This window comes from Sinocyclocheilus rhinocerous, unplaced genomic scaffold, assembly GCF_001515625.1.
Source record: "Sinocyclocheilus rhinocerous isolate Xijiao unplaced genomic scaffold, SAMN03320098_v1.1 scaffold2126, whole genome shotgun sequence".
In the NCBI taxonomy this organism is placed as follows: Eukaryota; Metazoa; Chordata; class Actinopteri; order Cypriniformes; family Cyprinidae; genus Sinocyclocheilus; species Sinocyclocheilus rhinocerous.
In genome coordinates, this window is record NW_015639773.1 from 707,468 (window position 1) to 720,225 (window position 12,758).

Consider the following 12,758-nt stretch of genomic DNA (forward strand, 5'->3'; position numbering starts at 1 on the left):
TATAGCCTATCATCCTTGGTGTGAATGGTCCGTAAAACTTGAATTTTAAGTATAAACTACAATAACAGTATGAAAGCCCGTTTCTGCCATGGAATAAAAAAAAATCAAATAAAAAAGGTAATTGCGACTTTTTATCTTGAAATCTTTTTGTTTTTCTAATTCACAATTCAGGTCGCATTCTTCACAATTTATGTTTCACAATTCAGAATTTTTCCAAATCCTGGGTGAATTTTTTTTTTAATTGCGTTGTATAGCCTACTCTCGGAATTGTGAGATGCAAACTTGCAATTGCGAGGGGAAAAAACGGTTTAAAAAGTCATGGCAATAAAAAAACAAACAAACAAAAAAACCATTGTGTGATGTAAACTCAGAATTCAGTCAGAATTTTGAGATGTTTTTTTTGTGTGAAAAAAGATTCAGAATTCTGAGTTTATGAATTTTGTGAAAAAAGTCAGAATTCTGAGTTTATGAATTTTGTGAAAAAAGTCAGAATTCTGAGTTTATGTCATAATGAGTTTATACCTCACATTTCTGTTTACATCTCGCATTTCTGACTCTTAGAATTGCAAGAAACTAAGTCCGAATTGTGAGATAAAAAGTTGCAGTTACCTTTTTTTAAATTGTTTTATTCTGTGGCAGAAACAGGATTCCATAATAATAGCAATGCTTGAATTAGCAAAACAAAACAAAAGAGACAGAGTCATTTGTAAGTAATTAGCAAACACACGCATGAAAGAGAGTGAGGGAAGACAGAAAATAGGGTTGACATCCTGTTTATTTCATTCGGTTCTGTATCAACTGGTATACAAGAGGAAAATTTTGTATACCCCCCCCCCATCATGGGATTCTATTATCACAGGGAACTTTTTCATAAAAGGGAACAAAAAGCAAAATTTGTGTAACTGTAATGCGATATGACTTGCAAAAACTTCATAAAAAGCTACATGCACAAAGCAATAGAGAGGAGTACACATACCTGAACAGACATTAAGGACGCAAGTATGCGTGTGTGTGTATGTGTATGCAGTATATGTCTAATTTCACATGTGGAACAGAAACATATGAAACTACCTGAGTATATAGCCATGACACCATCATTACTGCACGCAAATTAAGTTGAAATAATGATATTATCTAATGCAAGAGTATAAACCCACCAAATGTACAGTGATTTTCTTTGGTAGAACTGTGTTGCCACTTTAGTAATTTAGTAATTTGTAATAACGGTCACCTGAGCCCATAAACACCATTGTTTCACTACAAATGAAGATTCAAACAGACAATAATAATAGATGTAAAAAAAAAAGCGGAATTGCGGGATTATCCTCATGTTTTATAGAAGTGATTCAGACTTGCATCTCGAAGGACTCATTTCTCCATATTTTTTATTTAAGGGCTCAGTCTTTCAGGATTCAAGAGTGTCACGAAAGCTGAGCCATTTATGTAAGAATCTTTCATCAGCTGCTTATACTAAATAAAAACATTAAAAGAATCGGCTTGTTTATGTGAAAAAGCATATTTAACTGATTTTGTGGGAAAAAAAACCCTGACTATTCTCCCCCCAATGGTAACTAAACATCTCAAAGTAGCTTGCTATTCTGATTCAGTAAACCATAAGGGACATTTTAGATTATATAACTGTCACAAGTAGCCTAAACAACAGAGAAAGTGACGTCACACAGGACTAGTTGCATTGGAAATGTCCCTAGTTTGAAATCCAATCAGCAACAAAAAAAGACCAAATTTGTTTTCACAATTACCAAACAGTCTGTAGCGGTTGAGATTCCATGGGTAATTTTGAAGCCCATGAGACCCAGTGTTTCACTTCCGTCCATGTTTCTTTTCAGTCATGCTTTCCTTTTCCTTTCTTTTGTTTCTTGCCATTTTCCATGACCTCCGGTGCCTTATTGGTGCCATTGGAGACGCCGTTAACGGCAGATTTGGCCGACTTGAGGCGTGGCTGGCGGCGGTAGGTCTGGTAGTAGAAATTGGCGAACAGGATGATGAACGTGACGGCGTAGCCAATCAGAGCCCACTGCATCCAGGCCGGGAATGGGCAGCCTGTGTAGAGAGAATGAGCGGCATGGCCAATGGTGACGTGGAACTGGATCTAAACACAAGCAAACAGGTATGTAACAGAAATCTGCAACTTATCAACATTTGTGAAGACTTCTTTGATTGCTTCAAGTAGTCTAGAAGAACATAAAGATCAGATAATGTCACAAAATGACAATTTCACGGCCAAGAAATGTTCTGTTTGATTGATGTTGTTTTACCTCAATAGTTTATATACAAGGATTCACTGCATCCAACCATAGGATTGTAAATATTATTCAGTTATTTACTAAATGTTTCTGTAATATTTTCAACATATCGATTCAAAAAATTATTTTTTTCTTATTATTCAAAATATTAAAATTATTTTCAAAAAATATGATAAAGACACAACTGTAACTGGATGAACTATTTACACTGTAGAGGACTTTTGACAAAAATACACCAGATTGTTCATTCACAGACTCAAGAATTGTATTTTAAAGCGAACTAATTATTAATTTATTAAAATAATGCTTATTATAGTAATTATAGCTTATTATTACATTCTACAATCTTTACATGGAAATTTCAAAGTTACACTGCATTTTTAAATCCCCACTCAGCTTATTTACCTTATTTAACTATATTTACTTATTTTTGTATGAAAGCTTGTTTCCGCCATGAGATTAAAAAAAAATGATAAAAGGTAATTGTGATTTTTTTCTGACTTGTTTTCTCAGAATTGCAAAATATAAACTCAAATGCGAGATCAAAACTCAAAATTTGGAGAAAAAAGTCAGAATCGCAAAATATAAACTCGCAATTCTGAGAGGAAACGTCTTTATTGTGAGATATAAACTCACAACTGCAAGAAAAAAAGTTGTAAGATAAAAAGTCTCAATTACATTTTTTATTTTTTTATCCCGTTGGGAAAAAAATGGAATGAAAAAAAAAGTCAGTTTAATGGCCACATATAAACTAATTTATATGTTTAAATTCATTTTATCAGTCAGTTTATATCTTGAGATAAAAAGTCGCAATTATCTTTTTTATTCCATAGTGGGGGAAAAAACAGAATTGCGAGAAACAAAGTCAGAATTCTGAAGAGTCATAATTGTGACAGAAAAAGTCACAAATAACTTTACTTTTTAATTCCATGGCGGAAACAGGCTTCCGTAGAATTGTATATCTTGAGCTAAGTGAACTAATAAGAAATCCAAATCAGTTTGGTAGATGATCATTTTCCATGCACCATTTTAAGAGGGATGTGGAGTGTTTATTTACCATCTGAATAATAGTGAGGTATTTCTTCCACCACAGGTACTTCTGGATCTTTGGGCCGAACGCTGCCAAGCCATAGTAGCCGTACATCAGCACATGAATGCCTGAGTTAATCGTAGCGCCAAAGAAAGCTGTGAAGAGGGAAGGAGATTTAGTTGGATAAAACATCAAAAAATATGTTGGTCCAACAAAATATTGATTGAGTTCTAGGATTATTAAGGAATGGTGTATTTTTTTGGGACAAAGGGATGGTTTCATGGAATTAAATTTCTTTAAAAAACAGTCACATTCATGTGGAAATTTTTATAAGACACAGAAATCCCTTCTGCTCGAGTTTCATGAATAAAGCAAATTGCTTCAAGATGCCATTCGGTTCAAGCTATATTGCTTAAGTGAACACTATTTAATATCAAGCACTGAATATGAAATGTTCTGGAAGTGTCACCAACATTTGTTGAGACACAAGATTACAACACGCAGTCATCTCAACACAGTCTTCCACCCATTTCAGATCATTATCCTTTGTTCACCCTTTCCTCTTTATTACCCTTCTGACCATCTGTACCCTTGCAAACCCTTTGACCCTTTCCACATCCCCCTAAGCTCTCCTAACCTTTCCTCAAATCTCCTCATCCTTCTGTTTTTTCGTTCTTTTCTTGTTCATGCCTCAAAATGCAAAACATTTGACAATGACAATGATTGATTATTGACAATGGTTCTCATGCAAATCAACCATTATCATTTCAGATTATCCACTTTGCTGGCCTACAATTTAATTTCATCACACTGGTGTTAATGGAGAGACATCTAGCACAGCAACATATAAGCAAAATGAGAAATGCATGAACTCATTAGATGTAGACCTTGATTGCAAATTAAAGGGACCGTTCACCCAAACATGACAATTCGGTCATCGTTTACTCTCCCTCGAGTTTCAAACCTGAATGAGTTTCTTTCTTCTGTTGAACACAAAAGAAGATATTTTGGAGAATGTTGGTAACCAAACAGTTGTTAGTCCCCATTGACTTCCATAGTAAAAAAATAATATGGAAGTCAATGGGGACCAGAAACTGTTTGTTTACCCACCTTCAAATGATGCCAATGTGAACTACCCCTTTAAGTAGCGTTGGATAAAAGCATGAAAAACACAAAAACATGACGTCCAAATGGTAAATGGTTCATAAAGAGATGTTGTAAAGTCTTTGTTCAATTGTACAGTACTGTATATTTTGGCCTCATTTTAGGTTTAGGCTTAATATAGGCTTAGCCTTAGGACTTTAGGCTTTGGCCTAGTCTATTATAATCACAATTGGCTTAATTTGACAACAATAGTTATTTAGATATATTTAGGTCTTCTAAATCAATAGATGTGTGTGTGTGTGTGTGTGTGTGTGTGTGTTTGTGTTTGTGTTTGTTTGTGTGTGTGTGTGTGTGTACTCACACTGTCCACCAGGAACCCACTTGATGCCGATCCACCACAGGATGAACATTGTGCAATGGTGATAGACGTGCATGCAGCTGACCGACCTGTCCACCAGGAACCCACTTGATGCCGATCCACCACAGGATGAACATTGTGCTATGGTGATAGACGTGCAGAAAGCTGACCTGATTAAACTTCTTCCTCATGATGAAGAACACTGTGTCCAGAAACTCCACCCCCTTAGAGATGTAGTACCACCATAGCGCTGACGCTATCTGTAGAAACACCACCAGTATCAGTGACGATATCTATCTATCTGTCTGTCATTGTTCTATCATTATATCATTTTCTTTCTTTCTTTCTTTCACAGATCTGGACTGGTAACCAAATGGTTGTAAGTATAAAAACAACTGTGGGTGATCTGTGAAATCCCATAACCATTGAAGCCTTGATCAAGACGTATAACCTAAGCTCTTACTTAAGTCACATTAGATAAAGGTATATAATTATTCATTGCAATTCATTTGCCGATTAGGTATATTTGTAGCAGGAGCCATGAGAATGGAGGTGTGGCCTACAGGTGGGGAGACTCCTGACCTCATCTCTGTCTTCACGTCACTAGGGAAACCAATCTTGCCAATGAGGGTGACGATGCATGCCAAGACAACAGCATGAGGGAACTCTAACCGTCGTCAGTGAAAGTGAATTCAGGGATTCGGCATTCCGGCCTCCTGATTAAAGATAAGCCTCGCTCTCACAGAGATCTCCTCAACTCTCTCCCTGTTCCTTACAGCTGTAAAATACCCTCTGAGTGCTACAAGATCATGGTGTGTTTAAGGGAAAACAGTGCGTTTCTTACCCGGACTTCATTCACATCATTGGAGTAGTTCACGGGCTGGCAGAGGTAGCTGTATCCGGCCGCTCTGGAGCCCAGGAGCAGCTAGAGACAAAAACACATTATTATCCATTTGTGCAATAGACTGTCTGTGTAAGAAGCAATAGTCAAATATGTCACAATTTTTTAGTTTTTTCTTGAACCAGTGATCTAGTGCCAAATGTCTGTGACCTGTCTGTGGTACAATATTGCACATGTTGTGCTGAAATCACTGCTATTTTGCTATTGCTATCTTTTCACACAGTGAGCACTTCAAGCATGAATAAATAAAAACCTGATAATGCTAAAATCGTATTGCATAATATGAATATCAGGCAGGATTGTTGCATGTGGGAAGTTGACAAGTCCTGCAGTTCATTATTATTATTTTATATTGTTATATTTTAAACATTATATTTTTGTTATATTTCAACATTGTAAATATTTTACATGTGTATTTGTGTGTGTGTGTGTGTGTGTATGTATGTATATATATATATATATACACACACACACATATATTTACATGTAAATAATAATTAATAATATATACAATAATAATATAAAAAACTATATCAATTAATTTTTATAATAAACTTATAAAAAAAGAGTTTGTTGTCTGTGAGACACTTCAACTCTCATAACTCACAAAGTTAATCTAGAACATTTACTGAAACTGAACAGCAAAAACGACTTGTTCAGAAATCATCACCACCAGAACCTTATTAACATATACCTGCCCTCATTTGCATATCTACACCTATCAGTGTGAAATGTCTTAAAGGTACAGTAACAGAATTAGCCTTCTGTAAAGGGTGAAAAATCATCAATCGGCCATTCCTCCACGCGCTTATCTGAGATTTAAAAACATAAAACCCAATTCGATTCAGAATATTTAGCAATTTTTTTTATATTCTTAAAAATATAAAAATACATGTGTAAAAAGATTCTCACCTGCTATGGTAAGGCTCCATTTATAAAACTCTGCAGAGTCATTCACCAGTGTCATTACATAATTAGCCCGTCTTCCACGGCCCTGCTGACGCCCGTGCATTATTTAGCGGCCCTATCGTTTTGCACTGAAACAAACGGAAGGAAAACAGGACAGCTGTATACGGTCCCAAATATAACACACAAGCGAAAGGGTCAAATTCACAAGCAAAGCAGGGAGAGAATAAGCTTTGCTAAAAATACTTGGTGTTACATCAGGTTAAACTTGATTGAAATCTTTAAGAGCTCTCCGGAAGAAAATGCTCACACAAATGAAAGCTAAATATGCTTATGCATATTAGTGTTCCCAAAAATATCTGCACACTTAATAATGTCTCAATATCATTGCATTAGATAGAACATATAAAAGTGTGATTTTATCTGTGCTGAAATGCTGCAGGATCTTTTCTCTTCAGGGTTTTCATGATTTTTAAGTGGATCTAGGAAGTCAGTGTTCCACATATTTACAAAGTTGTCCTAGCAGAGCAACCACACATGTAGTAATTCAACACATTAATTATGTTCCATTAACCGCAAATAAACACAAAGTCATACAAAACTTATGTCTTCGTTTTCAATATAGGGAAGACTGGGGCTAGTTGTCACAATATCTTTACCTCAATAACTATAAGCTTTTGAGTCAAAAGTCCAGCTGCACAAATGTATGTGTGCTCAGTGGTTTTATATGTTGGTCTATAGTTTAAAACTCTTTAATTAGGAATTTTTTGTGACTCTGTCCTCCAAACTAAAATTCCATTATCGTTTTTTTGCTAAATCTGTTGGGTAACAAGTGTGCATACAAAAAACACACCAGCATGCGTTCAGAAAGAGTTAATTATATAATGATAGGCAGATTTTCACTAAAGGTTGAACTGTGTTCTCAGGACAAGAGTATTTTTCAGGTTGGTTCAGGTCATCACATTTATATTGGGGCAAGTAGTCACGTGTTTCATGTTGTTGTTTTTATGCAATTTATTAATTGCAATTTCTGCTGACCAAATATTGCTTTGGTAATTTTTCATTTTTGTTCTTTTAAGAATTGTTTTTGTGTTTTGTACTTGTTTTAATGCTCAAAAGTCAATAATTGGCTGTTTATTGACAGTTTGTACCCCATGTAGTGTGACAACATGTCCCATACCTACAACTTTAAAGTTTGTGCCTCTTTGGGATTTGACAAAAATAAACCTACACAGAAAAATATAACTAGCCCTGGTTTCCTCAGTATGTTGTTTTAGAATTTAAGCCTTAACTTCTTTTCCTGATTGTTTTGAAAAGGGTGTTTGTGTTCTTTCTTTAATCTTATAATACCTCTTAATATTTTGTATCTAATGCAGTGACATTTAGACAATTTTAAGTGTAGATTAAGTCTGTAAATATGTGTTGAGGCCGCTTAACACGTGCAAAGATGGCATAGATGATTTTGCACTATAAAGTGGAAGAGATGTAGCTCTGTTAAAATAAACATGTCGGCACGCAGTGCAAATTTCCTGTGCGTCCCCACTGAAGACAAAAGCCTCCGTGCGCGTGTGTCAGCAGGTTTCACCAGCATTTGTCAGTCAGGCTTTAATTCCTTTTGATCTACGAGCTTAAAGTGTAAGTACAAATGCCCATCGACCCACATCTGAGGCCGCAGCACTCAGAGGGATGATCGCCATGAAGGTTATCACCACCAGATGCTCCAACTACAAGCTACTGAGATCTAAAACGTTCCCAGAAACAAAGAAAACCATAAGGTGCAACTGTCCATCTGTACTAACCAGTCAGTTGATATGAGCAAACAAACTCTGCATATACTATATATGAAATTAAACAAACATGAGGAAGAATAAAAGGAATATGCACAGAATATAATCAGGGTTCTTCAATGGTTCTTTGCAGTATCTTGAACTCACCCTATAAAAATGTGTTGTCAAATAACCCAATATGGAAAATTAACTGGTCACAGTCAAATAAATTAGTTATATATTTGCATTTATGCAACACACTTACATTTTTTCAGTTCTTGTTTTCCCTGAGAGTCAAATCAATGATATCGGTGCTGCTATCACCATGCTCTACTGTTTATTAATATATTACTAATAAATAATATGTTGTTTATTAATCTGAATGCATTCGGTTAAACCAACCATTTCTGGCTACAAAGAGTTTCCATGTTTACTATATGTTACTTTTGAGATTCATGTTTCCTTAGATCAGTATATTGGGTTCTGGGTTCTTTAAAGCGTTAGTTCAAGATGGTTTACTAAAGAACTAGAAAATAAAAGGCTATGCATCTTTCAAATATTCTCCTATTACATCAAGCTCTAAAACCTTTATTTTAAATCTGAAGAGTGCTACTGAATGATTCCGGTTGGGAACGACTAATCTCCGTTAAAGCGATTTAACTAACGACGTTTTGCAGTAAACTGTCATTTGCATTGAAATGCATGAACATTTCCAAGCCAAGCAGGTCTAGATTGAAGTCTGGTACTGATGCAGAAACATACACTCTTGACACACACAGTCTTACCTTGCGAGCGCGTGCCTATGCCGACATCAGGTGCGGTGCAGCCCAGGTGAAATATGCGCGTGAATAAATGTCTGGATTTAAATCTACAGTGTGCGTTTAAACACATCAACACCGCAGGTTTGGCAACAATGACGCGAAGGTAAACAGAATGTAACTAACGGGACTGGAGCATATGCAAACGCATCTGATCAGAGTGACACTGACTGGACACCGGTCTGTCCGGCACTGAGCATGCGCAGTCGCGCCATGTGGGGCTCATGCCGGTGCGCTCGGGGTAACTCCTTTGTTTAGGCGCTTAAGCGTAAATCTTATCCGGCGGGTGTCAATAGATGCACGAGTAGCATCTTAACATAAATATTATCTATTTGGGACCCAATAATAGCATCTTAACATAAATATGATCTATTTGGGAGCCAATAAAAATATGTATGTATGTTTTTATTTATTTATTTAAACGTCATTAGTAGGCTATAATGTAACTGCAATGTTTTAATAAAATGCACGTGTTATCCAGGTTTGATCACATTATATTATTTTGTACTCAATTTGTATAAATATGCATTTTTTATATTTAATAATTCCATATTAATATTTATATTATTTTAGGCTATAATTATTCTTTTAGATATTTAATTATTATTATTTATAGTGTAAATTATTGCTAAGTTCTAATAAAATATCTAATAATATAAAATATGTTTTATCCAGTCTGATCATTGTGTTGTTATTTTGTACTTTTATAAATATATATTTTTTCATATTTAATAATTTCATATCTAGTCATTTTTAATCATATTTTTATTATGCACTATAATTATTATTTTACATATTTAATTATTACGATTTTATTCCGTTTTGATCATTATATTATGTGGTACACTATTTGTATAAATGTAATTGTTCTCACATTTAATAATTTCAAATCTATTATTATCATTATTATTATTATTATTATTAAATATATTATTGAGGATACGTTTTTAACCTCATTATAGTGTAACTGACTGCAAAGTTTTTTTTTTTAAATACATGTTTTATCCAGGTTTGATCAATATTATATTATGTTATATTAATTTGTTTAATTTTGTATAAATTTATAGTAACTCAATTTGTATAAACATAATTGTTTTCATAATTAATAATTTCATATCTAATAATTATATGATATTTGATCATTTAATTCTGCATCATATTTTATACATTGGCATACAGTGATGTTTAATAATGTTATATTGCATATTTAAATGTAATGATTTTTTCCCTCTGACAGGAATATTATTTTGTATTCAATATTTATAAATATAATGTTCATGTTTAATACTTAATATCTAATTATTACATAATTGCATTATAGTAATATATTATGCTCTGCATCATATTGTATACATCACACATTGGCATGCAGTAATTTTCATTAATGTTATATTGTATAATGTAATAATAATTGTCCCACTATCAGACCCTCTCAATAAAATCCCCAAATCAATACATACTGAGGAGTATCCTGTTACAAAGAATATTTTATCTCACTGCGAGAACCCAATGTAGACACAAGGTGGCAGCAAACCTTAGAAAACAATTTCACAGATGGAAAAAAAGTGTAGGTTTTACTTTTAAACAATTTGCACTAAGAAATTGCTATTCAGTTTCACAAATAATTATAAAGATACGGCAAGTAACACAATTTGGAAGTAGAAAGCCTAAATAGTATTTTCTTGTAAAACGTACTCCAATAATCTTATTTACTATTTTAACAGTGTAAATAGGCTACATTGTAATCTAAGCATCAGTCAAAAACATCAAAATATGGTTTTATGCAGACTTGTGAATCATTATTGTATGAAAACATCAAAAACAAGATGATTTAACGAACACGATTGTTAATTACTGTGCATTATGCAACGATATCTACGTTTCATAGCTAGGCTATGTTAATTTATTTTTGTAGTCACATGACCTCATCATGTTGCATGTTTAATTGGACTCCAGTTACCTCAGAAATTAAAAAGTTATTTTGCATTTATGAACCTATTTTGACTGTCCGATCAAATAGGTAAAGACAGAGACGGTTGTCATTTTAGGTCTCACTAGCGCCACGCACACTCGATGCAATTAAGAGTCTCTGCGTTAATATCGATCTGAATTAAAGCCAGAGTTATTGATTGACCTGTAGTCTTCTGAGCGAGGTGTGAAACTCAAATCTGTGTGTGCAGACGTTGAGGTGAGGAGCCAGCAGTGTGAGGGCTAATTGCATGACGGCTCAGCTCTGTGATCGTGTGTTTTTTGCGGCTCACAGGTGTTCGGTTAGCCGCGGTTGGTCTGTGATCATTCGCAGCGGGAGCAGATGTGCAGTGTTTGAGAGGAACAGGAGCAGCAGGAGGTGATGAAGGGGTCCAGACTCACCTCACACATCATCTCACCTGTGTGTCACGCTGACAACTGAACAACTGCAGTGCAACACAACACCGTACTGTACAAAACACTCCACAGCTTTGCTCTCTTTCATGCACAGTACATTTGTCCCTCATTTTTTCCACAGTACAGTTCTTGCTTCCTCACTTGCTTGAGTTTTAAAGAGGTTTTCTTTGGCTTGTTTGATTACTCAAAAGAGAATATAACAAAATAGCTTAAAGGGGTCATATGATGCGATTTCAAGTTTTCCTTTCTCTTTGGAGTGTTACAAGCTGTTCGTGAATAGATAAGATCCCTAAAGTTGCAAAGACTAAAGTCTCAAACCCAAAGAGATATTCTTTATAAAAGTTAAGACTCGCCCACGCCACCATGTCGTGGAGACGCTGTGTGTTTCGTTGTGAAAGCGAAACTACTTTGTTTGGTCTTCCAAAAGAGGACGATATCAGCTTCGTCATGCCTAGAGCTGATCCGTGCTGGTTGCTGAGGAAATACATCAACTTCGCGCTGTGGATCGCCAGATCGGCTTTCACCGTGGACGAAGCGGAGTCCAGCCCGGGGTCGTCACATGTCTTTGCCGCAAACACGCCGGCCGCGCCGTTCTCAAGCCCGCTGGCCGCCGCTCACTCTAGCCTGCCGTGTGTGATGCTGTGTTTCGTTGTGAAAGCGAAACTACTTTGTTTGGCCTTCCAAAAGAGGACACAACTAGAAATCAGTGGTTAAGTTGTATTTACAACACTGTTCCAGACGTCATATGACCCCTTTAATTAATTTGTGTTCCCTGCTAGAGTTTAGATTTTAGGCTAGAGTTTACTCTGAAAAAATGGCATTTTGTAAAAGAAGTCACTGACTTTTTGCAACAGGTGGGATTCAGCTTACAGTCATGGCCAAAAGTTTTGGCAGTGACATAAATTTTGTGTTTTATGAAGTCCCCACACATGGATGGTCTCAGGATGCTTCACTGTTGGCACGTCCCAGGACTCATGGTAGCGTTCACCTTTTCTCCTCCAAACAATCGATTTTCCAGATGTCCCAAACAGTCGGAAGAGAGCTTCATCAGAAAAAAAACAAAACTTTGCACCAGTCTTCTCCTGTCCAATCCTTGTACTTCCTGCAGAATTTCAGTCTGTCCTTGACGTTTTTCTTGGAGAGAAGTGGCTTCTTTGCTGCCAGTCTTGACACCAGGCCGTTGTCCAAAAGTCTTGGCCTCACTGTGCGTGCAGATGCTCTCACAC

General features: G+C 35.7%; 1 protein-coding gene across 1 annotated transcript; it reads right to left on the bottom strand.

Moving 5' to 3' along the window:
- Window positions 1-828: 828 nt before the first annotated feature.
- On the bottom strand, window positions 829-5,832 carry LOC107751851 (elongation of very long chain fatty acids protein 4-like). The gene is made up of 5 exons (XM_016567619.1): window positions 5,821-5,832; window positions 5,601-5,681; window positions 4,842-5,016; window positions 3,322-3,449; window positions 829-2,110 (listed from the first exon to the last, which is right to left on the bottom strand). Exons 1-5 carry the CDS (start codon window positions 5,830-5,832, stop codon window positions 1,844-1,846), a joined length of 663 nt encoding a protein of 220 aa, XP_016423105.1. The 3' UTR covers window positions 829-1,843.
- Window positions 5,833-12,758: the final 6,926 nt, after the last annotated feature.